Below are 27974 nucleotides of genomic sequence, written 5' to 3' on the forward strand. Positions count from 1 at the left end.
GCGCATATTGGCTGTATCATCGCCTACAAAATACACAATCACTACATGATGTGATAAGGCCTGCTATATTATTATAATTATTATTTAAAAGAAAGTAAACCCAGAACTGGACATTGGGTGCTCAGGGTAATTTCAGGACCTAAACCCTGAAATATTTATTTTCCTAGAGGGTAAACAGCAGCAACTGGAATGCGATACCAAGAAAGATGTTCAGGTCAGGACAATGAACTCATTTTGAAAAAAAAGATTGATGCAGCTTTAAGCCCTCTGAGATGCTAAACAGTATGAACGGTCCTATATAACTTTAAGTTGTTGATGATAGTGTAGATATTTTGGAATAATTAGATCAAATAGATCAAAGGTAATTGTTCATCTGAATCTCTCTTGTAACCTACAGTAATATAGTTGAGTGTTACTCAACAAAGTAGGGAACTAATTTGACTTAACCAACATTACCAGCATCTTTATTTTTTTTTCGAAGCCACTTCACAACCAGCTCTAATCGTTACATTCAGTATCTTCAAGTAATATAATACAACAGTCCAATAAACGTAACATGCAAAATTGTTTTGTTTAATAACAATAATAATAAAATTATTCAGTTAATTATTCTGGTAGTGTATTTTCTGAAATGCTAAAAACCTTTGAAGAAAGCACACTTGAAACCAGTACTGTGGTGATGTCTGAATGCTATTGGTGTGCAGTAACTACAGTACCTAGAGCTTCTTTAACTTGTTTACAACTAGATGCAGATCCTGGGTTCTTTGTTGCAACAGCAAGATTACTGGTGTCTCAAGAGACATGGTGCAAGATTTTCTAAAAAATCTATTTAGTATTTCATAAAGAACAAGATTTACCTGACCTAAAGCACCATGCCTCTTTATTCATAGTCATAATGCTCAAAGCAACAAAATTCAATGGTACGTAACCTTTATGTCAAGGTGCACATACATTGCTGAATAATATTTATTTGCAACTGGATTTGTAAACTGCACAAATGGACCTAGATCCTTGCATAACAACGTTCTCATAATTTTAGCATTTCAGATTATGTTTTACATCAGGGCTGACAAACCCATTAGTGAATCTAGACATGCAAATCAAATGCCTCTTTGCCAACCCAATTACCAGACATCACTCTGGTACTTCAAAGGCCTTGGGTTACACTGCTAGTATCAATGCATTAGTAACTAGGTTAATAGTAAAAGTTGTATTAATTTGTGAAGAAAGACAAGGTGGTTTCGCTGCACTGTCAGCTCATTGGTTTAGTTTCAATCCAAGACACAAGGCAAGCTCAGACTTCTGGATTTTCCCATCCTGGTTCACATCACAGTGACGCAGTAGAATTTCACGTAATTTGTCAAGATCAACCCCACGTATAGATGGCTGTGCAAGAGAAGAAGAAACAGTCAGTTGATAAAGAATGTAATGCTGTCATTAATATATTCCGTTTGTAATAGTCATTTTGTAATGGTACGTTTTTAATAAATCTCATTCACCCGAAATATAAGGATTACTTCTTGATGTAAAATGTTATAGTTGTCACAAATTCTAAAAGTTAAAAACTGCTACACTGTACTTTGTTCAATGTTTAAATTATAATAATTTAAAAATCTATTTGTATGCCTCTGTGCACAGTTCTGGGAGCCTTAGCAGTCTGTTCCCATAGCAACACGCAGTGCTCATCTCCAACTGCACTGAGATCAGATGATACTGTATATACTGAGACCTTCAGTTCTATCAACATTCTCCAGGTTTAGACCTGAAATCAGCCTACGGTTCTCTGCCTTCAGCCAACATTGAATTTTCTAATTGATTTGAAAAAGTTAGGAAAACAAGCAATTTTAAAAAAAAAACAATCTGATGGACATCAAGATGTCACAAATTGTCCGGATCTCCGCTCCAGCAAAAAGTATCTGGCAATTGGCAGCAGGAAACTGGTGTTATTTCAGCTCAAATAATCTGACTTGAACACAGTGACAGGCAATGAGGAGAAAGATTATTATTATTAAGAATATTACACTAGTTCATTTCAGAGGCACCTCATGTTTGCACTCACTTACCAGCTAATTTCCCCTCATTTTATTTTAAAATTAACAATCTAAAATTACATTCATTTGAAACAACAATTTCTTTATTTTTCTAATTTACTAATTTAAAAAACAATACGTTATTAATCTGATAGAAACACTCACATATTACGAATCAGAAGTGACCCTGGAGATAATCACTATAACAATCAGAGGGCTCCCATTGGAGTCAGTTCACTGAGAGCCATTGATTGCCACTTAATTTAGAATTTGTTTCTGGGTTTATTTTCCTTCTCTCCACCCAGTTTACTCAGCTAATGATACAAAATGTACAGCTATGGCAATTGGTAGCTGGCAAATTGTCCCCTTGTCTGACATCAAAGGATAATGACTCGTAAGAGCATGAAGACGTCTTTGGGAATAACCATTGTGCTGGAGTTGAGGGACAACCAGTCTGGGTAGATGGAAAAATGAGACGTTTCAAAATAGATTCTGTTCTGTAACAGAGTCAAGATTCGATGATTATTGAATCCGTTATGAAACAACTGGAGTCCTGTAGCTCAGTGTTTAGAGCACTCGCTTTGCAAGTGAGAGACCTGAGTTCAATTCCAGGCAGGTCAGGGCGAAACCTTGGGCAAGTTTCCTTACTCCACACGCCTAATAATAATCCCTCCAAAACCAAAAACAATAATAAAAATTGGTCATTTTCAATCTACGACTGTTTGTGGGACATTGCTGTGCGCAATTGGCTGCCACGTTCGCCCACAAATATACAGTCAATTCACTTTACAGTGTGTTCTGTGAAGTGCTTTGGGACGTCCTCCCGACATGAAAAGCGCTATATCAAATGCAAGGATTATTATTATTATTATTATTAACTGCATTTTTCCAACCAAAGGATGTTACAGCACAGAAACAAGCCATTTAGCCCACCAAGTCTGCATCATTGATTTTCTCCAAATCAGCCACTGGTCTAATTCCAAATCCTGCTCATTCCTCATATGGGGAAATCTATAATTGAAGCTCAGAATCTTACAGCCAAGTTCAGACTGAAGGCACCAGATCACGAAAGACATTTGAAAACCTTTCATATGAGGGGACAAACAGTGAGATACTGTTGCTGAGGCCAGGAGCTTTAAAAAAAGGACTAGTCTGGAGTTGCACAGCCCAGAAATGGAGGGAAGTGGAGGATCATGAGATTTTGTGTAACTTGCTTAATTATTGGATAAGAGGGCCTCTCCTAATAGATGGTAAAAGTAAACAATCAAAAAGTACTTGTTCAAAGTTTTTCTTTGTCTCGTTTGGCATTTCTTCTTTAAGGAGTCTTGTAGTGTAGTAGTTAGCGCGTTCGCCTCGCAGCAAGAGGACCCGGGTTCGATTTCCAGCTAGGGCGAAACCTTAGGCAAGTTTCCTTACTCCACATACCTCTATTTGCCTAGTAGTAGGTAGGAACCTGGTTGTTAGTCGATTGGCTGATAGCTTTGTGGGATTAATAATCCCTCCAAAAAAAGAATTTGGTCCACGACTGTTTGTGGGACACTGCTGTGTGCAATTGGCTGCCATAATCGTCCACAAAATACACAGTCAATCCACTTTACAATATATTCTGTGAAGCACTTTAAGGCAATCTGATAAGGCGCAATATCAAATACAAGAATTATTATTATAGTTTTTAAAAGCACATTCCAACCTATGATCACATTAGTCCTGGTGGTATTGCGGTAACTAAGGAGACTGGAAGTGATGGTGTGAACCAATAGGTTGGGAATTTTGCTTGGTCTATATGTGGGAGATGTGTATAATCCGAGAAATATTTTTTAAAAGTGCTTTTCAATTTGGAAAGGGAATTTAATGTATGATTACTCACCTTCACCAGTTCCATCATATCCTTTACAAATCCATCTACCTCAGGGCCCTCCAGGGCTCCCGTTTTACTCTGCAATAGAGAAGGCAATCAATAAAAAAGTACTTTCTCAACAATTATACAGCAGTATTTCATTGTCTGAAACACTATCTTTGCTGATTGACACCCTTCCATTTTCTACATGTACAGTCTTATAGATTCCCACACTCTCTATCTTATATTCTGCCACTGTTAGGCCTATCTTCTCAATTGGTCCCAATTTTTCTTCTGTATTGGCCATCTAACCCTGTAGCTTTACATCCTGAGCAAATTTTAATATACTGACTGTAAAATTACCATCTTCAACTTCCTCTTACCTCTGAACTCATTTACCCTTAATTATAGCTGCCTCGCACTGCTTGGGCATATCCACAAGTTAGCACTCATCCACAAATTTACCTTCTCATACAACTCACCTGACTATTTGCTTTTAAATCTGTGCAACTACTGTGCTCTTTAAATGTGCATGCACAGCATTACTTATAATGCTCTCAAGTACTTGTTCCACTATACACATTATGTGGAGTGGTCACCAATTTCCATGGTGATGTCTTCCTCCATTTATGAACAACATTTTCTTTCTTCCAATGCTCAGGTACAGCTCCTTTTGGAGTTCCTATGAATATTAAATCAGAGCCTCACCCATTTCCTCTTGCCTTTCCCCAAGAAATTGTAGCTTTATCCAGCTTAGGCCGATTGTCCATATTTACGGTAATTCTTTTAATTTCTTTGTTAAAACATGCTTTGTTGATCTCCCTTTATCAGAATTGCTGAGCCAAAATTACTCATTTGAGTATAACATTTAAACTTAAACCTACGTATTTTTAAAACCTCAATAATTTAATGAATTTATATAGTTTAGATAGTTAACTAGCAAATGTTGGAGATGAGGACATTCTTTAGCAGAACTAAGGACTTTGAGTCAAGGGGTAGGAACCAAAGATTCCAACTTGTTTAATCAATGCTGCATTTTCATTTTCAACACTGATTCATTCCTCATTCCTCTAAATGTTTATTTATACAATCTTCACTTTACAGTGTCAAACTGAACTGCGAAAATCACTGCAGAGATGAAGGACTCCAGTGAGGAAGAGGCAGATGGGACAAGGCTGACAATACAAGGCCAATGGCAAGACTTGGCAGACAAAGAAATAACTTGGCACAAATAGACGTAAATTGGCATGTTCTCAAGACAAAAAATAATATATTCTTTAAAAATCATTAGATAAACGTAATAATAATTCTTGCATTTAATATGGTGCCTTTCATAATTAAGGGTAGGAATATGTCACAAAGGATGTACTATAATGTGTGGTGACTGTATTTTGTAGGTAAACGTGATAGCCTATTTGCCACAGTAATGTCCCCACAGACAGCCATGATGTGAGTGACCAATTTTATCTGGGACATTGTTGGCCGGGTCACTGGGAGAAACTTCCTTTAACAACTCCTAAATGACGTTCCTGATGCTTCATTGTAGTCACCGAAAAAACGCTTACACCATCAATTATAAAGTTTACTAAGGCAAATTAGAACAGGTGACGAGGATGACAAATCCCAGTGCGTTAAGCTAATATTATAGAAACTAATGGACTCGGCAGGTCAAACCCACAGAGGCTGATCTGAAGCCCATAACTGAGTAATGAACTGAAAGCGCTAAGCAGGGTTGGCTGCAATCTCCCTGTGGTACACAGTTTGCTAACACACACTCTCAAATCTCACACATGAACACTGGCCATGTGTACCAGAGGGCAACTCGTACGTATCAAAACTGAAGGAAAATTGAAGCGCCTGCTTTCAGAAAAGAAAGATGGTAATAACAGGGAAGAAGGAAAAGAAATGGCTCTTAAACATGCAAGTGAAACAATTGGCTTACTTGGAATGAAACGAACACTGAAAATACAACAGGTTATCTGGTAGCACATAACCTAGTGAACAATGAACACACGTGTAGAACGCATGCACACACAACCCTCCCCCAGAGTTTAAATATTCATGAAACTTACCACGTCATAATGTTTGAAAATCTCCTCAAAATCGCGACGCCTGTCCTCCACACTGCAGGCCTAGGTTTAAAGGGAAAAAATGAATCAAAATATTGTGCTATAGAAACTGATCTGTTTTAACTTTAAAAAAGATTTTTTATAATATATCAAACTTGTTGCTAACAATTGCCTTTAAAGAAAAGGCAATTGTTAGAAACAAGTTTGATATATTATAAAAAATCTTTTTTAAAGTTAAAACAGATCAGTTTCTATTGCAAAAAAATTTCAGTTTGCTTGTTTCACACAAAGCCGATAATAATAATAATCCTTGCATTTGATATAGCGCCTTCTCATGTCATTGAGACATCTCAAAGTGCTTCACACAATATATAGTAAAGTGGATTGACTGTGTATTTTGTGTGTGAAACGTGGCAAATAAACTAAACAAATAGAAAAGATGTATCTTCATGGGACTGAAGCAAAATAAGCAGCGGAATAAAACAGCAGACCAAAATGGGAAATTATTAGATGAATATGTACTGACATTACAGGGAAGAAAGGATAGATCTGGGAAAATAAAGGTCAGAGGGGAAGTTGAATATATGTGCAACTTCCAGAATAGCAGAATCAAAAGTTCTTCTATTCTGGAGGTTGCACTCACATTCAATTTCCCCTCTAACATAAAGAATAAAACTTCTCTAACTTGTCCCATTATTATGGAACTCACGCTTTTTATTGCTAAATGCAATGGGTAAGGGGGTTTAGGAATAAACCGTGCAGTAGTAGTCTGTGAGCGCACAGTGTTCCAATGTAAATTTGCATTAATAATTGGCTTTTGAGGATATTATTTCTGTATCAATGCCAAAAACAAAAAAAACTTCTAGTTTAAAGATTTACCCTGCAGCCCTGCACATTGCTTGGTGCTATTCTGCATTCTTTTTCTCTTTTTGTCTTTAAGTCCTACCTAAAATTCTGCCTCTTTAAATGTGCCTATGGTCACCTCCCTCTCCCCCTCTCTCTTTGCCCTTGCTCAGTGTCCAGTCCTGTCTCTGTGAAGCACTCCAAAATGTTACCCTACGTGAAGGTCGTTATATAAATGCAAGTTGCTGTTGATTTACATTATATGAAAAAGCACTTCTCTGAACAACAGCTGCATAAACCGCTCATACATTCTTGTGCTAACTCTTTATTGCTGTTATCTAAGATCTTATTCTATCAATCTCGCCAAGGTAAATGGAAATTTTATTCAATTCTAAATATAATGAAAATCTAATGGTTTTTTTTATTACAAATTTGAAAATAAAGGAAAAGCAGAAATTATGATTGATATTCATTTTCGAGAATTGACAACTGAAAGATTGGGGTTGAAGTTTGGCCACAGGGCATATCTCACTCACAAAATACACAGTCAATTCACTTTACAGTATATTCTGTAAAGGGCTTTGAGACGTCTCAACAATGTGATAAGGCGCCATATCAAATGCAAGTATTATTATTATTATTATTTGTTGATTTTGATCGTGTTGTCAGGGGAAAGTAAAAAGTGAAGGCTTGGTGCCGCCTGCCTTTTGAGATAGGAAGAAAAATCATCAGCATGGGTATCCTTACAGTCAAGTCAAAACTGACTTTGTCAAATGACCAGTAGAAGGCTGCTATCCTGCCCTCATCCTCAGATAATGATGCACACAGGAGAAACATGCATAGAAGAGAAACGTACGCACAGCAGAAGAGCAAACAGCGTTGAACTCTAGAGGTTCCAAACATTGGTGTCCGGATCATTATTAACTCTAACCTGGACCTCGATATATGATCCTGTGGGAATACAAAGTAATCTAACAGACCCAATCCCTGGTAGAAAGGTTTAGCAATGTTCAAACCCACATCTTCTGGGATTTTCCTGTAAGGGGATGTATTTGATGTTCCAGTAATCCAATCTCTTATAGTTTCACTGAGAAAGTGTAATCAACATTTCCTCTCATTGTACTGCAGAACAACTAGAGTTTAGCCTCAGACACCAGAGCAAATGGAAGATCAACTGCAGCATCTGCTAATATGACAAAAATGCTTTTAGTTTTAATTTTCCTTTCCTTTAGATGTGACCCTACCACAAAAACATTCCTGGCCTATCTGCAACCAATGCTATAGTTGAGTCGGCTACAAGGAGCAGAGGGAGGGTGAGTGCAATGTGAATGGAGCGAAGGAGTATCCGAGCCTCTGGCCTCCATCAATGAGTGAGCTCTCAGTGTTTAACATGATCTCTCCTGTGATACCTCACTCCTGCTTATACCATGACACAGCACTTCAGAAAAGGAACAGGCAGAAAAGCTCTGTCTGTGTGTGTGTGTATGTGAATATGTTTTTGTGTGTACGTGTATGTTTTTTGTGCGTGCGTGTGTTTTTTGGTGTGTGTGTATATGTTTTTTGTGTGTGTGTGTGGGGACCGGGGGAGAGACAAGCTGGAAACCCATTTCTAAGATATGTATTAAAAGTAAGGTTGAACTTACGTCCATTTTGAATTGTAAGAGGAAATTCTCTTCCAATGACAGAATCCTTCAAACATACAACAAGATTGATGGTTAGCGAACTTTGTTTTGCTGCCCAACAATTGCACACAACAACTACTTTGCATGAAATGACCAATTAATCTGTTTTGGGTGAATTTGCATGAAGGAGACATGTTATAATAATAAATTATGGACAACTCATATGGTGCCTTTAAAATCAAACTATCTCAAGCAATTCACAAGTACGGAGAACTAAAGCCAGATTTTAGCCAAACCATATATATTCTATAAGGTGTAAAATGATCATTGTAAAGCTAGAATCTGGAGTTGGATGATGTTGGAACATAGGAAAAGAGGGACCGGAACAGGCCTTTCATCTCATCAGACCTGTTCCACCAGTTTATTGGATCTTGATGCCTACCATGCTCTTTAATACCTCAATTACCCAAGGTTCTGTCTCTCTCTCTCTCATTTAAACATCTCTATTGATTCAGCCTTTACTGCATTTTGGGCAAGGCATTTCATAGACATGGCTTGGAGCTGCCTTTTAAACGTTAAAGAGGTTAAATGCATTTTAAAATTCAAGAGCTTTCAGGAAATGTTGCGTAAACCAACAAGACAAAGGAGAACTCTGTTATCGTATGGTCATCTGCGATCTCAGGCGCGATGCGAGTGCCAAACAAAGTCCAACTTCTGGATCATTGGATTGCTTCCACTGTCACTTCCTGTGTGAAGTTCAGGAAGTGACGTATGTGAAAACCCTTGTGCAGGAAATGAAGCTTCAGTGCTTCCTCCTGTACAGTGCGCTGTTATTGCTGATAACAGCAACCTGACAACCTGGAAGCTATTTATTAGAATGGGACGGAAAATGCTGAAAGTTGTATCTGTACCACACTTCTGGAAACCGTGGGTGCACAGGACACCCAGGCTAAAAGTGAACTCAAGCTATAGCGTGGCGCTGTCCAATAACAGGGTTGGCCTGTATTTCTCCTGTTAAAGGAATTGACTGAGGAAGTCTTGACTGAGGGATAAGTCAACTCCTGAGCTGCAGAGAAAATCTGGCTAATCTGTGAACTTAGAAGTCCCCGCGGTGGTTTCAGAACCCAGCACCATTCTCCTAATAAAACCTTTTAAAGGTTATTACAGCATTTTTATTCTTCTTTGTATGAATCTACAGTTTTGGTCTTGTGTTGTATTTAGCTCAATTATTTAAATTCTATTTCTGTTAAATCTATTTCTGATTCAATTGCCTGAGCCACTAAAGTGATACTGTTCACTGAAAGAGAAAGCCATTGTATTGACGGGGTTGTATGTTTAGCCTAGTGAACGCATTATTACTGAGGGAGAATGCGTCCCTTTCTTCATTCAAGTATTTATGTTATTGCCTGTTTGTTATACTGGTACTTTTTTAATACAAGTACAATACATAACTATATAACTGCCCTGTTATAATGTGCACAAATTTGGTTATAAAATTATTATAAAGCACAAAATTTGGTTCTAATGAGTTTGCACTGTGGACTTCATTCTCTGCCCACATACAGAGTCAACACTTGTTTCCTGCATACCAGATGGCATTTGGCTAAATTGTTCTACTTCTGAGCAAAAAACAATAACAAAATTACATTTGTATAGTGCCTTTCACATCGGGAGAATATCCCAAGGCGCTGAACAATGAATGGTTCAGACCTGAGCTGGGGGTCGGGATTGGGGAGGGTGGAGGGCAGTGGGGGTAAGGATGGTGACCGAAGGCACGGTCGAAGAGGAGGGTCTTGAGACAGGTCTTGAAGGAGGCAAGAGAGGGGGTGAGGTGGAGGGACTGATAGCGGGCAGGTTTGTAGGGGGGTTAGAAGGTTGCAGAAGTAGGGGGACCAAGGCAGTGAAGGTCTTTGAAGGTAAAGACCAGAATCTTGAACTGTATCCTCTGTGTGATGGGAAGCCAGTGAAGTCAGACAAGGATGGCGTGAAAGGGTCACGGAGCCTGGTGCGGGTGAGGACATGGGCTGCAGAGTTCTGAATGATCTACAGCATATGTGTGGTGTAGATGTGGCGGAGCCGGGCGATGTTGCGGAGGTCGGGGAAGGCAGAGTGGGTCACGGCATGGATGTGGGGTAGAAAGGATCGTTGAGGGTCAAACAAGATGCCAAGGTTCCAGTCTGGCTCGGTGAGGAGGAGCGTGCAACCATGGATGGTAATGCTGTCGGCGCCTGAGGTGAGGAGGCACTGACGGGAGCCAATCAGGAGAGTTTCGGTCTTGTTGACGTTCAACTGTAGAAAGTTAGCTCTCATCCAGGACTTGATGTCTGACAGACGTCCTGTCAGGACAGCGGTGATCATCAAGTGACATTAGCAGGAACCTGATGACCCAGAAGTTGGTTATTTTACCTTTCCCATGCTACAAATGATGGCCAATTTCAATCAGGTCACTGCTGATATCACTTGCAGCTATGTGCGCGCTTAGCAAGCAGAAAGTGATGTCAGCAGCAACTTGATGACCTGGAAGTCAGCATTTATGAGTGCAGGAAGTGAGCTGGCCACTTGTATGTGAACTGAAACCAGCTATTATTCCCCATTATTGTAAGCATTTTACGGACCCAACTATCACCTGATAACAAAGATCCACGGTATTAGAGGCTGACTTCATAAGTATCAGAAGACACTTTGCTCCCATTTTGAGCACTGCTTTTGATGATTCTATGTCGTATTTGAAAATGAAAAATCAAGCTTCTTTGGAAAAAAATTACACGACTGACTACCTAGAATATTGCAATGTACAATTCAAGATAATCTAATGCAGTTTTCTATCAGTCTTGACACACAGTATATTAACTATTCAAAGTGGCAATTATTACTTAGTTAATGGAACTTATATGATGGAAAGTACTTCTTCTGAATGCTAAGATCACATAAGTGATGGAAGGGGTAGTAGGTTTTAGACTGAGAGGTAGAGAGAGAGCGAGAGAGAGAGATGGCCAATCAAGAATATTAAGAGACTGACCTCGCCAAGTCATTGAGGTCCAGGCGGCCATTTTTGTTTCTGTCAAAGAATTTCATCTGAAAGCAAACAGAAGCAAGTCTCAAGCTGTGGCCTTGTGACCAACCTACAACAATATCAACAACAAATTACATTTGTATAGCTCCTTTCACATTACATCTACAACAAAATTACATTTATAGAGCGTCCTTCACATTGGGAGGACGTCCCAAGGCTCCGGACAGTTAGGGGTCAGGACCCGAGCATAGGGGAAGGGTGACGTAGGGGTGAGGGAAGGCAGAGAGGTGGGAGGGCAATTGAAGGCGTGATCGATAAGGAGGGTCTTGAGACCGGCCTTGAAGGAGGCAAGGGAGTAAACAAAGAGTAGGGACTGTGGGATGGAGTTCCAGAGTGTGAGGGCAGAGAGGCTGAAAGCCTGGCCAGTGATGGTAGGACGGGTTGGGCGGACGACATGGAGCAGGCCGGATTCTGATGAACGGAGGGAGCGGGCAGGTTGGTAGGGAGTCAGCAGGTCAGAGAGGTAGGAGGGGGCAAGGCCATGGATGGCCTTGAAAGTGAGGATGAGGATCTTGAATTCGATCCTCTGAGGGATGGAGCCAGTGGAGTCGGGTGAGGATGGGAGTGATGGTGTCACGGAGCCTAGTGTGCGAGAGTACACGAGCTGCAGAGTTTTGGATGATCTACAGCTTGTGAAGGGAAGAGTTGGGAAGGCCGATGAGGAGGGAGTTTCCATAATCGAGCCTTGATGTGACGAATGCGTGGGTGAGGGTTTCGGCAGCCTGAGGTGTGAGGCAGTGGCGGAGTCTGGCATTGTTGTGGAGGTGGTGGTAGGCAGTGTTGATCATGGAGAGGATGTGGGTGAGAAAGGACAGTTCAGGGTCAAACAAGATATCCAGGTTCCAGGACGAGGAGGCAGAGGGATCCCAGGTCACACATGGTCAGGATGTCATTTGTGACCTTGACCATAGCAGTTTCTGTGCTGTGGGCTGCATGGAAATCCAATTGGAGGGGCTCATGGAGGGAGTGGGAGGAGAGAAAAGAGCGAAGTTGGGAGGTGACGGCTCTCTCAAGGACCTTAGACAGAAAAGGGAGATTTGAGATGGGCCGGTAGCTGGATAGCTGTGATGGGTCAAGGGAAGGTTTCTTCAAGGTAGGGGTGATAGTGGCTGTTTTGAGGGGAGTAGGAACAGTGCCAGATGACAGGGAGAGGTTGATGATGTCGGCGAGTAGTGGAGCAAGGAGGTGGAGCTGGGATTTAAGGAGAGGGGTGTTAGGAGGACATCCCAATGTGCTGGACATTCAAGGATTTGCATCTGAGCTGGGGATTGGAATAAGGAGGGTGGAGGGCAGGGAGGGCAGGGGTAGGAGGGTGACCAAAGGCATGGTCGAAGCGGAAGGTCTTGAGACTGGCCTTGACGGAGACAAGGGAGGAAGTGAAGTGAAGGGACTGTGGGGTAAGGGCAGAAAGGCTGAAGACCTGACCGCTGATGGTGGGGTGGGTAGGTCAGGGTACATGGCGCAGGTCAGATCCCACTGACTGGAGGGAGTGGACAGGTCAGTATGGAGTTAGCAGGTAGGGCACAGAAGTAGGGAACTCTGTGGATTGTTTTGTTACTCCAACATCACTCCTAAATTAGGTCAGGCAGTCATCTGGAACAATAGTCCTGGAACAAGAAGCTTCTAGAACTGAATTTTATACGCAAGCACAAAAACTAACTGGTAATTTATAAACCATTGTTAAAATAAATCAAACCGTGAAATAAGAACAATCTTGAATTGCCCCCAAGCAATCAACCAATGTGTTAATGCTGATACTCGATTGATGGCCTGTTTTTTGTTATACAATGTTCTTTTTTAAAACACTAAACTCATTTTGTACTCAAAGGTGAGGGACCTAACTATTTCAGAATTGAGCACTTTCAGGTCAGGTGCACCCTATCTTAGATATAGAATATTACAACATGTTGCATATATAGGGCAAATATAATGCAGGGCAATGTCGTGAAGTGCCCAGAGATTAAAGATTCAGCTGCTTGACCTCAAAAGAGCGCTTACTAAAGCAGCAGTGTGACTGTTCCCATTTCCCATGCTAGCCATCCTCCAGTGATCACTCTCATGAGGAGCTAAATTGACAGTGTCTACAAGATGCAATTTTGGGTGGGTAGAAAGACTAGAGGGAATAAGTCAAGACGAATCCTGTCCTCCCCCAATCCCAATCTCCACACATGCCCGTATACAGCCAGAGTTCTTAGATGTCTTAGAAAGCAGTAATCCAGCCTCCTTTCCTCTCCTTAACTTGTGCTTTTACAATCCCCTTTCCTACCGCCATAGCTGAGATGAGCAAAATCATCATAGATCAGAATTAAAGGCTGGGCTCTAAGTGGGATTAATGGACGGATTAGATTAACGCCATAATGTGTATGTTGTGCTTAACCACCAGGCTACCAGGGAAGCTAGCAATGTGTTCAATATGAACTGTTATTTCTGCCTTCCTCACCCAAATGCAAATTCCTAGCAGTCAGTTTTTCTCCACTAAAACACTTGTGTCAAGATACATTACTGACTGAAACAAGACAAGAGTGACCTTTGAATCGTTCACCATTTGCCTATTTAAGAAGGTAAATGAACACAATGCCCAAGAAAAATGAGTAAAACGAATGAACATCTGAGCAGAGATCCGTGACGAGATCATGTTCTGCAAATTGCAATTCTTACATCTAAGAGGATCAAAGCGACTTCTTTGTGCGAATTGGCTAAAGATTATACGAGTATAAAGGTGCAGTAATGCTCACCATTGTATCCGTGTACTCATCCAACTTGGGCTCTGCAATCACCTTCTTGTGCTGAATGAACAGGTCTCGCAGGAAGTTCTGTTTGTTGCAACCAGAACAAAAATGAAATATTTGTTTTAACACGCAGCTTCATTATTCTCTGGCATATTTAGTATCCAAAAAAGGCAGAACGCAACAATTTTCCATTCTGGAAAACACAAGGCTTCATTTTAAAGCAGCGATCGAGACTCAGCAATGAGACAGCAGTGATGCAGTCCCCAAAGGAGGTGGGATTGCATTACCCAGTCACGCGTAAATGATTGGATTCAATTGCAATGAGAAATGCCCTTCTCAGATCAGGTATGAAAACTGTGAGAAGTGGTGGCCAAAGGTTTAGCTTTTAAGAAATGCACATTAGATTTGCTTGTTCGGTATTTTGTGTGGCTGTGATTCTCATCAAGGAAGTTACTGACAACAGAATTGAGGAGAAAAACTGAGGCCGGGCACTGGGATGGGACAGAAAATAGAAGCCAAAGGAATTAATCCAGGCAATGCTCACTACCAACCCCTGCATTGCCCACACACACTCTCTCTTTACACTCCCCAACCCTGATACTGCCCCTCCCCACCACAGACACACACACACACACACACACACAAATGCACATGTACTATTTCCGATCTCAATGATTGAATGAATCTTGGTTCATCACTCAATGAATGACTGAAAGACTTACCCGGAGTTCAGAAGCTGAAATATATCCACTGCTGTCTGCATCATATTTACGCCAAAACTGCAAAAGATAACAAAGGATACGTACAGGATAAGATAGCCATGATATGAAGTGACAGCCTCTTGAAATAACATCCGATATGATGAGATATATTCCCAATTTACTATTAATAAACAACGTTCCTATTACTTTGTGCGTAAGTTCATAGAAATTCCCCTCAATCATTCTTCTCACACAATTAACTCACTAAACTAAAAGAGACCAATTGGTCCGTTCAGTCAGTTTCATCAACATACAACACACAACCTGGTTTCTATTGCTTCATTACATGGATATCCACAGTGTAGTTCTCAGGTTCCTAATTTTTGAATTTCCAAAGTTAAAATAAATTACTCCTCTTGAAGTGGTAGCGTTACTGGCAATTTGCTGCTGGCAAAAAAGCTCACAACTAAAACAGCATTTTCTGCAGGGATACCCTCGGTAAGTCTCATGACTCCCGAGACTTGTGATCCTAGGTCAAGGTGATGTACAAGGAATTCCCTGCTGAAAACAACCTGTGTTACGAGGCTCCAGTTCTGTCTCCAGGTCTTACCTCTTGTCAACCTCTGTTTAATACTCTCTGGTATTAGGTAAGAGGAGTGTGTCTCCCTCCAGTGAGAATGTGCGCCTTCCATTCCAGACATGGAAATTTCCAAGTATAGGTGACATACATACGTGGAACTTTTCTAGTTTCGATAATCTTTAACCATGGCAATAGCTTTCCTCAATTAGTGGATGAAAAAGCAATTTCAATGCACATCACAAATTTTGCAGTGAAGTGCAATACCACACAGTCTCAGGCAGACCAACTGAAGTGTATTGGACCCTTTTGCACTTGTAACTCTCATCTTACATGCTCTCAAACCCCTTGAGGTTGCTGTGGCTTTGATCACAACCCTGGTTTACTCCGAGGGACAAACTCCACAGCTTTGGCAGTTTTGCAGCAATTTAAGTATCATCCAAACACATTACAGAGATGAGTTCTGCCATGTGGTTTATCATAAGATAAATAAGGTCCCAGACTGGCCTCAGTAGATTTTATCTTACCCGCATAAACTCCACGCTATTATCCAATGGAGTCTCTCGGCGGAAGAGCAGAAGGAAGTGCTCATCCTCTGGTAGGATCATGTTTGCCAACTGCAGAAACAGAGACTGAAGGTCACACCATGAACATCAACTATCTTCAATATCTTTTACACATGAATGATTCTGTGACTAGGGCTGAGATATCTTACCACACTGTGGTACCACTTGCAGCAACTGACCTCAGGGAAACGTGCAAGGATACATGTGCATGACATATGATGAGAGGTTGAATCGATTACGTCCCTGTCAGTTTCCCTGCTGCTTCCATCGTCAGCCCTGACCTTAGAGTTAATATTGTAAGTTAGACAAGGTGGCTCTGTTTGCTGTGGAAGTTGTTGCTGTCAGTCTGCCTCGAAAGACAAGCATTGCAAGGTAAACCATGGAAGGAAGATGGCCATTCCTCACACCAGTCGCCTTGGCAACTGTGCGCAATTGGCAGACGCTTTTCGCCCACAAATATACGGTCAATTCACTTTACAATATATTCTATAAAGCGCTTTGAGACGTCTAGAAGACGTGAAAAGCGCTATATCAAACGCAAGGATTATTATTATTATTATTGGGCTATTTGAGATGAATGGATTACGTGACTATCCTAGATTCTGTGTTTTAGTAGTCAGGGAAAATCTTTGGAGACCTTCTTCCCCCGTCTCTAGGAGATAATGAATGGGTTGATAGTGAAGGTAGGGTAGGTTTGCATTGTCTGTGTAAGGAGTGGGCTTAATGGAGCTTTTTCTCGGAAAGTGGGCAGATAGTTCAGAATTAATTACTTTCCATATAGAATGACACAGATGTGCAGTGGGCTTCCCAGGGAGGCTGTGGAGGTAGATTGTGTCAGCAAATTCAGGAGTTATTCAGTTAATTGGCAAATAATCACCTGAGCAGTCTGGGAAGGAATTATTATTCCCGGAAAATCTATCCGCCAATCGACAACGACTGGATTCCTACTTATTGCTAGATGAACAGAGTTGTATGGAGTAAGGAAACGTGCCCAACGTTTCGCCCTGCCAGGAATTGAACCCAGGTCCTCTCGCTTGCAAGGCGAGTGCTCTAACCACTGAGCTACAGGATTCCAGATTAATGCTTTTGTGTTTAATGCGGCTGTGTTTACTTGCAGGAGAACTGGGAAATTCAGGCTGATAATCGAGCAGCAAGTAATCTTGCTTCATTCAGAGCAACTGCTGAAGAATCTATCCCAGACAGCATGTCAGTACTCTATTGTATTGTCCTGTGAGCACAGGACACAGGACAATACGGTCCATCATTCCCAGATTCAACATAATTTCGACTGTGAAAATAGGCATTCATGGAGGGTGGTAGTCAGAGAGACAGAAAGAGAGAGGAAGAGAGATCACACAAGCGTCACATTGCGGCCAATATAAAAGGTAGTGAGAGAAAGAGACAAAACATGAATACACACTGACTTTTTAAAAATAGGGGCATTGATAGTGAGACTATTTTTAAGTGCAAGACTTGCACGATATTAGATATATATGCGCCCGGGCACCGCTCGCGAAAATCTTCACCTCCTGTATCTGTAGTCTTCCATCGGCAGTGACGTCATAGACGGACATAAAACGCTCCTTTATTTTCTGCACCTTCCCTGCACTCAGGTCATCCTGTGAAAGCCAAGTAGCACACGCAGGTGTTAGAATCCATTCCATTTACCAAGCCTACCCATGCATGATTTTCCAACTGAGTTCTAATTCGATAAAGGCTTTGGAGATAAGATCGTCTTTCTAAACAAGCAGCACTGTGTTAAGTGTGACCAATCTTCAGAGAACTATTTATAGCAGCACATCAACATCAGCTACTGCTGCACTGATACATTGTGACATCTCGCAAACAAACAACCATTACGTGGGCCACAGAACTAAAATTGTTTGGATTTGGCTGTGAATGAGTTCCCTGGGCTTGCAGTCACACAAAGGATTCTCCACTGTCCTCATTCTGATATTCGTTTCCCAGTACTTATTGATATAGACAATTCAAAGGCAACATTCATTCTGGTCTGAAATGCTGTAAATGCTCCTTGGGACGTCCTCCCGACATGAAAGGCGCTATACAAATGTAATATTGTTGTTGTTGTTGGTGGTGGTCTTCTCTTTTATTTGTGTGTGTGTACCTGTATGTCTGTGTCTCTGTGTAGATGTGTGTGTCTGTCTGCCTGTGTACACAACCATATCCCATCAATTCTATAGCTTTCTTAGGCCGCCATTCTAACTTCACATAACCCTCTGTATGAAGAAATAGGTTAGGATCTTACTTCCAACTGGTTTTGCTCCACTTTGAAGATTTACCCTTGAATTGGATTCCTCTAGCAGAAATGTATTCCGCATCAGGGATATGTTAATTCCCTTCATTATTTTAAGTCCTTCAATACGATCACATCTTAACCACCTCAGCTTTTAGGAAATAGACTCCTGAAATCTCTCACAATTTTAGGCATGTCTCCATCTATCAAAAGGAAGCTTGTGGCAAACTGCAATTAAGAATTAAGAAAGAGCTCTGCACCCATAATATTTTTTAAGATCACAAACAAAGGGAATGAGGGATGAAGTTCCAGAGTGTAGGGGCAGAGAGCGCAGAAGGCTTGACCGCTGATGGTGGGGTGGGCTGGGTGGGGGACATGAAGCAGGCCGAGCCTACTGAGCAAAGGGAGCGGACAGTTTGATAAGGGGTTAGTAGGTCGGAGAGGTAGGAGGGAGCAAGGCCGTTGAGGGTCTTGAAGGAGACAATGAGGATTTTGAACTCAATCCTCTGAGGGATGGGGAGCCAGTGGAGCGAAGATGGGTATGATGAGGACACAGAGCCTGGTGTGGGAGAGGACATGGCTGCAGAGTTCTGGATGATCTGCAGTTTGTGGAGGGAAGAGCTGGGGAGGCCGACAAGCAGGGAGTTGGCATAGTCAAGCCTAGATGTTATTTGATTTAGCACCTTTCACTCCTAATAATAATTCCTCAAGAAAACAATAATAAATTGGTCACTTCAATCCGCGACTGTTTGTGGGACGCTGCTGTGTGCAATTGGCTGCCGCGTTTCGCCCACAAATATACAGTTAATTCACTTTACAGTATATTCTGTGAAGCGCTTTGAGACATCTTCTAAACTGTCCGCTCCCTTTGCTCAGACGTGATAAAGCGCTATATCAAATGCAAGGATTATTATTATTTTTGTAGCAATTCACAGAATTTAATAATAATACTTGCATTTGATATAACACCTTATCACTTCTTCAAGATGTCTCAAAGCACTTCACAAAATATTGTGTAAAGTGAATTGACTACATTTTGTGGGAAAATTTACTGTAAAGTGTAGGGATTGTGTATTTGTTTTGCTCTGAGAGATCAGTAAAGTTGTTCCAGTTGCCAGTTTATCAAAAACACAGATGAATTTTTTGAGCTGGAATGGAAGCTTTGCAAAAACAAATTTTCTGGGGAATTCAGTCTTTATCCGAGGCAATTGATTAAATTATACAGCTATATGAAATCCACACATTCAGGGATATATTATAGAAGCGATGTCTGAAAATAACTTTGTGTCAGTTGTACATTTAGAAATCTAAACAAATTGGCTATTTAAAAGCTAATAAGCAGCGTGGCATTCACAACCTGAATGAAATTAATTAGTCCAAAATTGATAGATGGAATTAGCTGGAGGTTGAATTCATTTTGGATTGTGATAGTTTTTGAGCACTGTGAGTAAATTGATCTTCCTTTTGTTGTGATGAGTCATAAAAATGAGAATAAAGAGTGTTTTGTGTTCACGATCACACAGCCCTCTAGTTGGAGTCTTTATAATAATACAATACAAAGTTACATTTATAAAGCGCCTTTTACATCAGGAGTCAGATGGTGATGCAGTTTAATGTAACATAGTGGGATACATATCAAAGTGTACTTTTTACCACATACCAATCACAGTACACTTTGGATGTAGAGTACTTGGGAATACATTCTAAATGGGGAGGCACATTTATTTGAATTTATAGTGAATTAATAGCAGACAGCAATTAGGAATGACAAACCTGGTTAGTTTTCCCCCACTGGAGTATTAAAGTTACTTATATCCTGTCTCCTTGAAATAACATAATATGACTTGACATAACATTTCTTAGCTTAGTCACTCACATTCACTCTCAGCAGCAAAGCTCACTTTTCTTCCTATCAGATGACCCCATTATAGCCCTAATCTAGAGTTAAACAGTGTGTTTCTAAGTGCTCCGAGACACTACACCATGTGACAGGCCCTATAGAAATGGAAATAGGAGCTGCTGGTTTTTCCCTCCCCACCATGTGTTGAATACAAAACCTCTGCACCCATAACAGCAGCTACACAAAGTAAATTTCAACAATCTGCCAACAGAGAAAATAATATAAAAGCCAGCAAACCTGTGCCAGACTCACTATAAGCAGTAACCCAGCATTCCCATGTGTGTTGAATACTATCACAAGGCGCGAGGTTCAGACAACTGTGTAAATGGACAGCACATTGAATAGATTCACAAAGACAAACACCTGCAGCTGCCATTTTATTGCACTTCTCTCAGTCTGACACACATAGCCTGTTACCCTTCCTCGGCATCTAACAATGGGTTTCAAGTTGAGGGGTGCAAATGTTTCAATCAGACCCCATAACTTTCAGAGCAAACCAACTAGAAATAGACCCATACCAAGCGCTGATAGACTCCCAGTCTGATTAAGAACAGTGACACAAAGTTAATGATAAACCCTGAATAGAAATATAAGGGCAATGGCAGAGCTGTGGGTGGGCATTTCACTTGTTGAAGCTCAATAGGGTAGAACAGCCTCCACATTAAACAAATTGGAACTGGTGCAAGTTCACATGCACATTAAGGCTGTGGTTACTTGGCGAGATCCCAACCCATTGTTGTTGTAGATGAAGGAGACAATGTTCTGTAGTTTTAAACGTGTCACTGATTTATTCTAAGCTCAGTTGTAAACTAAGTTACAATTCATTTTTATTGCCCTCCTGACGAGAAGTAGATTGGAACCACCATATTCCCATGGAATAAACTAACACTTTCTGATGCTCTGTGAGTGGAAGGGCTTAGATTGAATTCTGCCAAATTTAGAGCCACTGTGCCCCTGCTCTCTGGAACTCTCTCAAAATCTCTTTGCCTCTCACAACCTTCAATACTCTCGACTATGTCTTCAGTTACCATCCACAAACCTCCCTCCCTCTCACTCTTCACACTTTGCAAATACTTTGTAATGTTATCTTATGAAAGGTGCTATGCAAGTCTATGTTGCTGTTGTGCTGAGGTACAGAGACAGATTATAGTCAATTTCAATTCAATTGTACTTGATAAAATCTACTAAAACTATCTTATTCGGATGAGGCATTAAACTTAGGTCCAATCAGACTGTTCAGTTGGACATTAAAGATCCCACTATAAAAATAATAATCCTTACATTTGATATAGCGCCTTATCACGTCTTCGAGATGTCTCAAAACGCTTCACAGAATATACTGTAAAGTGAATTTACTGTATATTGTGTGGGCAAAACACGACAGTGAATTGTACACAGCAGTGTCTATTCGAAAAGAGAAGGGAGTTTCTCCCAGCGGGCTGGCCAACAATCCTCCAAAATAAAATTGGTCACTCACTCCATAGGTGTTTTTTTATGGGACATTGTTGTCCACAACTGTGCTGCCCCTTTGCCTACAAATACACAGTCAATAAATCCTGTGAAGCATTTTGAAATGTCCTTCCAATGTGATAGGATACTATACCAAATGTAAGGTTTATTCAAATGTACAAAGCACTAGCACATAACAGCCTGAGATTCATGCCCTGCCTGGCAAACAGCCACCAGCCTGGGTGGGAGTTTGGGTTTCACGTCTGCGGAGCTAGTCAGATCACTATATTTTAGTATTCTGTCTGTCTCAGAGCCAATTTCTCAATTGAAAAGTAAACAAGTGACTTCGCTGCATGAGCTGTTGAAAAAGCTGGACAGAATGAATGATTGAGGTCCCAGATTCACACTGTGCTGAGGTATGTAACTCCATCCAGGGTACCAGTCAATTGATATGAGGTTTCTAGGAGGAATGATGTGGGGAGTGGGGAAAGAAACAGTCAGGGTTCCCACCCATGGTAACTATCTATCAATCTTGCTTGAGGCATGTGTGGACATGGAAACAGTATTGGGTTTGGCTGCACTTCTCGTCCAAACACCGCCCCCCCACCCTCTTCATCACGTCCCACGTGTTTGAACCGCACTCACCGTCAAGCCTCACACGTGATTAATGGGTGAGGTACCAGAGAGTATCCAGCACCCATGGAACTATTCCTCAGTACAGGTGAAATGAGGGTTAGGGTTAGAAACGGAAGAATTTAAAAAAAGTTAGTTGAATGAAAAAATTTGGAAACAGATTATCTGACCCCCACCCCAATAATATCATCATTTCTTTAAGACTTATAAGACATTGTAATGGTGTCACGACTTTTGGTCACAATGTATTTAAAGACCGAATGCCCTTCGCTTGTGCTGTAAATATCTCTGGTTCTATGAAATACTTCACATAAGTGGCACTTACATGGTTTGTTAGTTCTGAACACTAACTCAGCTTGAATCGCACCCCGTGGGGTTATTCAAATTAAGTGATCTGCTGCAGTTCACACAGAGCAGTGCCCACCCACTGTATCAGAACAGAAATGTGACTCAATGTGGACTTGAAATGTGGGGGGAAATAAAACAAAAAAGCAGAGGCGGCTTCACAGTCTATTCGCCATGGCCCTGAGGACCTGGATTAAATAGCTGGTGCTGTTTGGCAATCAAATGTCAAATCATACCCATCGTCAGTAGTCCAGTTTCTGAGCCAGGCGGGTGCGCAGTATTCCAGGGCACTGCTGATGCCAGCACAGCCAGCCTGGCTCATTGGCAGGAATTGGCAGGGCAGAACAGTCACTGGGGCAGGGACTCATTAGGAATTTGGACACCAGAAGAGCACAGTATAGGTCTCAGGTGTCACATCCCCTCAGTTGCATTGCTGCACTCACCAACCAGGTTCATAAATGAGCAGTTAGTTGGGAAGGTATGGGAGGGGGAAAAATTTGGGGGGTGGGGGAGAACTTTTCCTGATTGTAACATCAATGGTGCATCATAGATTGCCTACCATTAACTGTACTGGTCCAAGATAGAGTGCTCTTTAATTCAATCATGTCGCAAGCAAACAAGTTAATCGCATAGAAGCAGAGAACCTATTGGCAAACCAGATTTGACATTTGAGGCAGGACATCAATTGCACAGCAGCTGCTGCATCTCCTCTTTAATTTTTAACTATCTGCTTAACTGAAACAGTGATGCATATGGAAATACAGGTGCTGAAGGTGAAATTTAAACAAAGTACAGGATAGATGAAACTCTGCAGTTAGTTAACAGTTAAGTGTATGCCCCTTTACATTCATTACATTAATACTCCATCATTACACAACGGTTTTTGTTTTTGTACCCATTTGCTTTACTGGAAAAGCACTCAAGTTTAAGTAGTTCTTATTCTAGCTTGCTACTCTCAATATTAGATAAGGAAGCCAATAAAATCAGTAATAACAGTTTCAGCATGTATTGTTTCCAAACACTTTGAGGTGTATTGGAAAACATTACACACGCACACAGGTATTTCAGTTCATTTTACTAAAATCTGTAAAGGTCTCTCATCCAGAACTAAACTAGCTCTACATCCTGGAAAATTACCGTCATGTACAGGATCCAGATACTCGCTCATTCCACTCCACTGCAAACTCACTCCACTCTGAACAGAAGGCAACATTGTAACCACACAGGTAATTGCTATTAAGTGTACATAGAATGAAATTAAACTTTCATCCTGGGTGGGATTTCTGAATTTGGTCTGGGAAAGCAATCCTCATTACTAAAGTTTCACCGTGGCCAGTAGACTGCATGGGAGAGGAGATATAATTATAATAATAATAATAATAATCCTTTCATTTCTTATACAATAAACTCCTGGTAACTCGACCCTGGCTTAACTTGTCACTACCACTTAAGTCATCATGCTGTCAATATCCCGACTGCATTTATTTATGTATTTGTAACATGCCTAACTCGACACTCCAGGTAACTTGTCACTGAGCCCTTTTCCCTTGGAGTGATGGCTTAGCAGGAATTTACTATAGCTCTTTAACACATCATTGAGACCTCTCAAAGTGCTTCACATGACTCACTGTAAAGTGCACTGACTGTGTATTTTGTAGGCACATTGCCATGGGTTGGTGTGATACACATCGGCAGAAGCCACTGTTTGAAATGCCTGTTATGGATTAGCTTGGATTTCTGCTATAATTGGCCTCAACACTTTTAGTTTGAGACAGTGGGGGAGAATAAAAGAGGAGGAATACTAGCTCTTTCTTACACGAAGGAATAAAAATGCAGACAAAAGATAAAAGATAAATATACTCCAGACTAACATATGAAGAATAGCAGCTTAGTTGAGATACTGAAACGTGTTTGGAACCCACAGAAAAGTAACAAGTGAGCAAAAAGAGAAAAATTAACAATTCAAGGTAAAAATAGATTTTTTAAAAAAATCAATAATGCAAGGAAAGGACATCCAGCCCTCAGCAGATTATGGCACAGGAAAGAGCACTCAGGTTTACTGCATTCAAACCAAAACAATCAAGAGTACAGTGAAGTTAAAGCAAAAACTGGGTAAAAACACAGGATCAGAGTGGGGGTATATTACATTCAGTGAAGCAACTGTTTGATGGGCTTTAAAGGAAAGTGAGCGTCACATTTAGGACAAGGAGTACTTCAATTCAGTACTGTCAGTTATACGTCCCTGTCGGGGGGGGCTTTCAGTCTCTAAAAAGCTGAGAAAGGGGCAATGATGTTCACCGGTGAACAGGCTGGCCATCCTTTTACGGTTATTTCTTATCTGTTTTTTACTCCCCACCCTTGAAACTAGATAACCAGTTGCTGTGAGAGAATTATACTTGGGTCTATTGACCAACATTGGTTTCCGTGGAAATGCTTATTTAAGAACAGCGGCAACAAGCAAACCGCCCGAAGCAGGATATTTGCTCACCTCAGTACCGAGTTTCTTCAGGAGGTGCAGGAAAAAATCATCCAGCTCTTTGCCTTCAATGTATCCATTATCTAAACACAAACAGTACCACCATTACGTAAAACTATTGACAAAGGATCAGTAAATGCAATATACCTTTCATATGTCACAGATTCTAATCTGTGTGCCTTAGATAATAAAACTTATCAGTAACAGAATGACGATAATATATCTCTGCTGAAGATTATTCTCAATTCATTATATAAACTAGTAAAGACAACCAAATGGGAACTCAGCCATTTTTAAGTTTGAAAGATAACATTTTGCCAAATATAATAATGCTTCTGCCATTCCATCTAAACCCACCCCCACCAAGAGGTGATTAAAATGAATTGCTCAAGTATATAGAAATGTCCTTCTTTATAAACTAGTCTTTTTTTCTCAGTCTGCGTGTGGTCTCTACAAAGGACAAGAGGCAGAGATCAAGGTGTCTCCCTATTTGAGGACAGTATGTGATCAGCCTGTGTGGAGAACCATTACTCTCTGTATCTGCCAAAAGTGACTATTGTAAAGGGCAATAGATTGTTCAGTGTACAACTTTGAGAAAAGGTAACTATATACTGACTAAACAATAATCCGAAAAATTCTTTGCATTTTACATAGCCCCTTATCACGTTGTAGAGATGTAACATTTAATGACTATGTATTTGTGGGCGAATAAACTATAACAGCTCATCTGCAAGTCTTGCAATAAACTGAGCGGACATTATAAGAAAACCAAAAGGACTTGCCAACAAAATGGCACAAACTTGTTTAAAAGATAGTTTAAAATGGATTTGCTGATAAATTGCAGTGTAGGGCCATTACATTGTGGATGTCTGTAGACTCCAATGTTTTTCTAGGAAGCAGAGATCTAGGATAATTACAATAAACCATGCACTTTATTCTGGAATAGAATAAAGGAATATCGTTAATTTACAGAAGAGAGGAGGCCATTCGGTCCCACTAGGTGTTGCCTTGAGACGTCCTCCCGATGTGCATTTGCTGTATAAATGCAATTTGTTTGTTTGGTGCTGGGTTCCGCTACTAGAGTTACCTGTTCTAATCCCATTTCCCTGTTCTTTTCCCATATCCTTTAATATTGTTCTTTCAAAGTACTGTATATGATCTTTCCAGTATGTGGTTTACCCAGTTCGCTTTAAAATACCGTTTATGGATTCATCTCAAAACTTTGTGGTAAGCTATTTAATATTCTGTCTAAAGCAATACAAATTTATTCTAGTCTAAATTTTTGTTCTGGATACAAGGTAAACATTTCATACCGGTTCATTTCAGGGACACTGACAATGGGTTAACAATGTCTTATTATCTGGAGTAAACCAGCACTGTGCTCCCAACTGCAATGCATCAGAAAGGGAATGTGTAGAGAATGTTCAAATAATATCCACACCTATTCTATCACTTCACAGAAAGAAGTCTGTACCCAAGGTAATGGTAAATTTATAATAATAATAATCCTTGCTTTTGATATAGTGCCTTATCACGCCTTTGAGACATCTCCAACCGCTTCACAGGGTATATTGTATTGGTTGATGTGGAACAGTTGGGTTAAAATCACAAATCAAAAAGGAGTCCAATCTTTATATTAAAACGTGATCTTGATAGAAAATTACAGTGAGATTCACATGTGAGCTGCAACAGAAGAAACCTCCATAAAGAGACACTATGTAATGCATACACATCAACAGCAACAACAGCTTGCATTTATATAACACCCTTCATGCGGGGTAATGTCTCGGAACGGTTAACAGTGGCAAAGCCTGACACCGAGCCAGGGGAAGTGGAGAGGTGACCCTAAGCACGGTGAAAGAGAAGGTCTTTGGGTGTGATCAGGAAAAATATTTTTTTTATATCATTTAGAAAGTACTGAGGCACTTGACCAACTAACACAACCCTCCCTGTTAGAGCTTTGGCTTAAACAAGGGTATGACTACATCTCCAAGTCTCACTGATAAACGAGGCAAGACTGATCAATCCCAACACTTTCTGGATTACTTCAGACCTACCTAACTTTACCAGGTGTGTCTATTTTTAACTAGATTTACTTAAACAAACAGCATTCATGTTATCACCTTGAAAGGGATACAAGCTGACAACCCACCCGGGATCTGAGAGAAATGGCCCAAATAACTTGGATGGCAGCTTTTGGTATATCCAGTGCTTTCAGGATGCTGATAGCTGGTCTGAAACAATTGGTTTTTATTTTCTGCCAACCTGTTAGCATGTGCCATTATTCAGTACACACACACATATACACACACAAAGAGTTTCCACATGCAGCAAGAGCAGGAGGAGATTAAAATTCTAATTTACAAAAGAGCAACAGATTGAACCTGAAACAAGTAAATTAAAAATTTAATAAAACTTAGTTTGCGTCTACCTCACTCTTCCACAAGAGCCTACCCTGCTTTGTAGTTTACCATTGGAGCTGGCGGAGAAGCTCTCCTTAACTTCATATGATAAGATGCAATAGATTTCATTACCATCAGCATCAAAGCGTTGCCAGGTTTCAAGGAATCCAGCGGCGTCCAGGTTGTCAAAGCCCGGGCTGTCCATGCTGCTGCTAACTCGCTCAGCTCCAACTCAGGGCTAGGAAAGAGAAAGGAGATAAAAAAAAGTTTCAAAACACTGGCAAGGTTTAACCAAACAGCAGGAGCTCCAGCTGTTCCAGAGTTGCCACCGTTTGCAATAAACCCTCTGATCAAAGTGAGAGCCAGATGCCAGCCAGGCTCTGCCTCTCAGCTCTGCTGACAACACAGCAACTCCTCCCACCACACTGAGTAGCCTCCAGTCCGCTCACTCTTTATGCACCGGCAAAG

The 27974-nt window shown here is 40.8% G+C and overlaps 1 protein-coding gene across 1 annotated transcript; it reads right to left on the reverse strand.

The window, feature by feature from the left end:
- Window positions 1-436: 436 nt before the first annotated feature.
- scgn (secretagogin, EF-hand calcium binding protein) lies at window positions 437-27933 on the reverse strand. Its single transcript, XM_007902595.2, has 11 exons — window positions 27639-27933; window positions 25117-25187; window positions 17574-17666; window positions 16009-16098; window positions 14926-14982; window positions 14210-14287; window positions 11421-11476; window positions 8423-8468; window positions 5940-5999; window positions 3898-3966; window positions 437-1386 (listed from the first exon to the last, which is right to left on the reverse strand). Exons 1-11 carry the CDS (start codon window positions 27709-27711, stop codon window positions 1258-1260), a joined length of 822 nt encoding a protein of 273 aa, XP_007900786.1. The 5' UTR covers window positions 27712-27933; the 3' UTR covers window positions 437-1257.
- Window positions 27934-27974: the final 41 nt, after the last annotated feature.

This window comes from Callorhinchus milii, unplaced genomic scaffold (genome assembly GCF_018977255.1).
Source record: "Callorhinchus milii isolate IMCB2004 unplaced genomic scaffold, IMCB_Cmil_1.0 Scaffold2, whole genome shotgun sequence".
Lineage (NCBI taxonomy): Eukaryota > Metazoa > Chordata > Chondrichthyes > Chimaeriformes > Callorhinchidae > Callorhinchus > Callorhinchus milii.

Excerpts from the sequence above, each read along its gene's own strand:
- scgn (XM_007902595.2), bottom strand. The coding sequence starts at position 27,711 with ATGGACAGCCCGGGCTTTGACAACCTGGACGCCGCTGGATTCCTTGAA. Across the intron at positions 25,188-27,638 it reads GCAACGCTTTGATGCTGATG|ATAATGGATACATTGAAGGC; the intron begins GTAATGAAATCT and ends GTTTGTGTTTAG. Across the intron at positions 16,099-17,573 it reads GAAGACTACAGATACAGGAG|TTGGCAAACATGATCCTACC; the intron begins GTGAAGATTTTC and ends CTGTTTCTGCAG.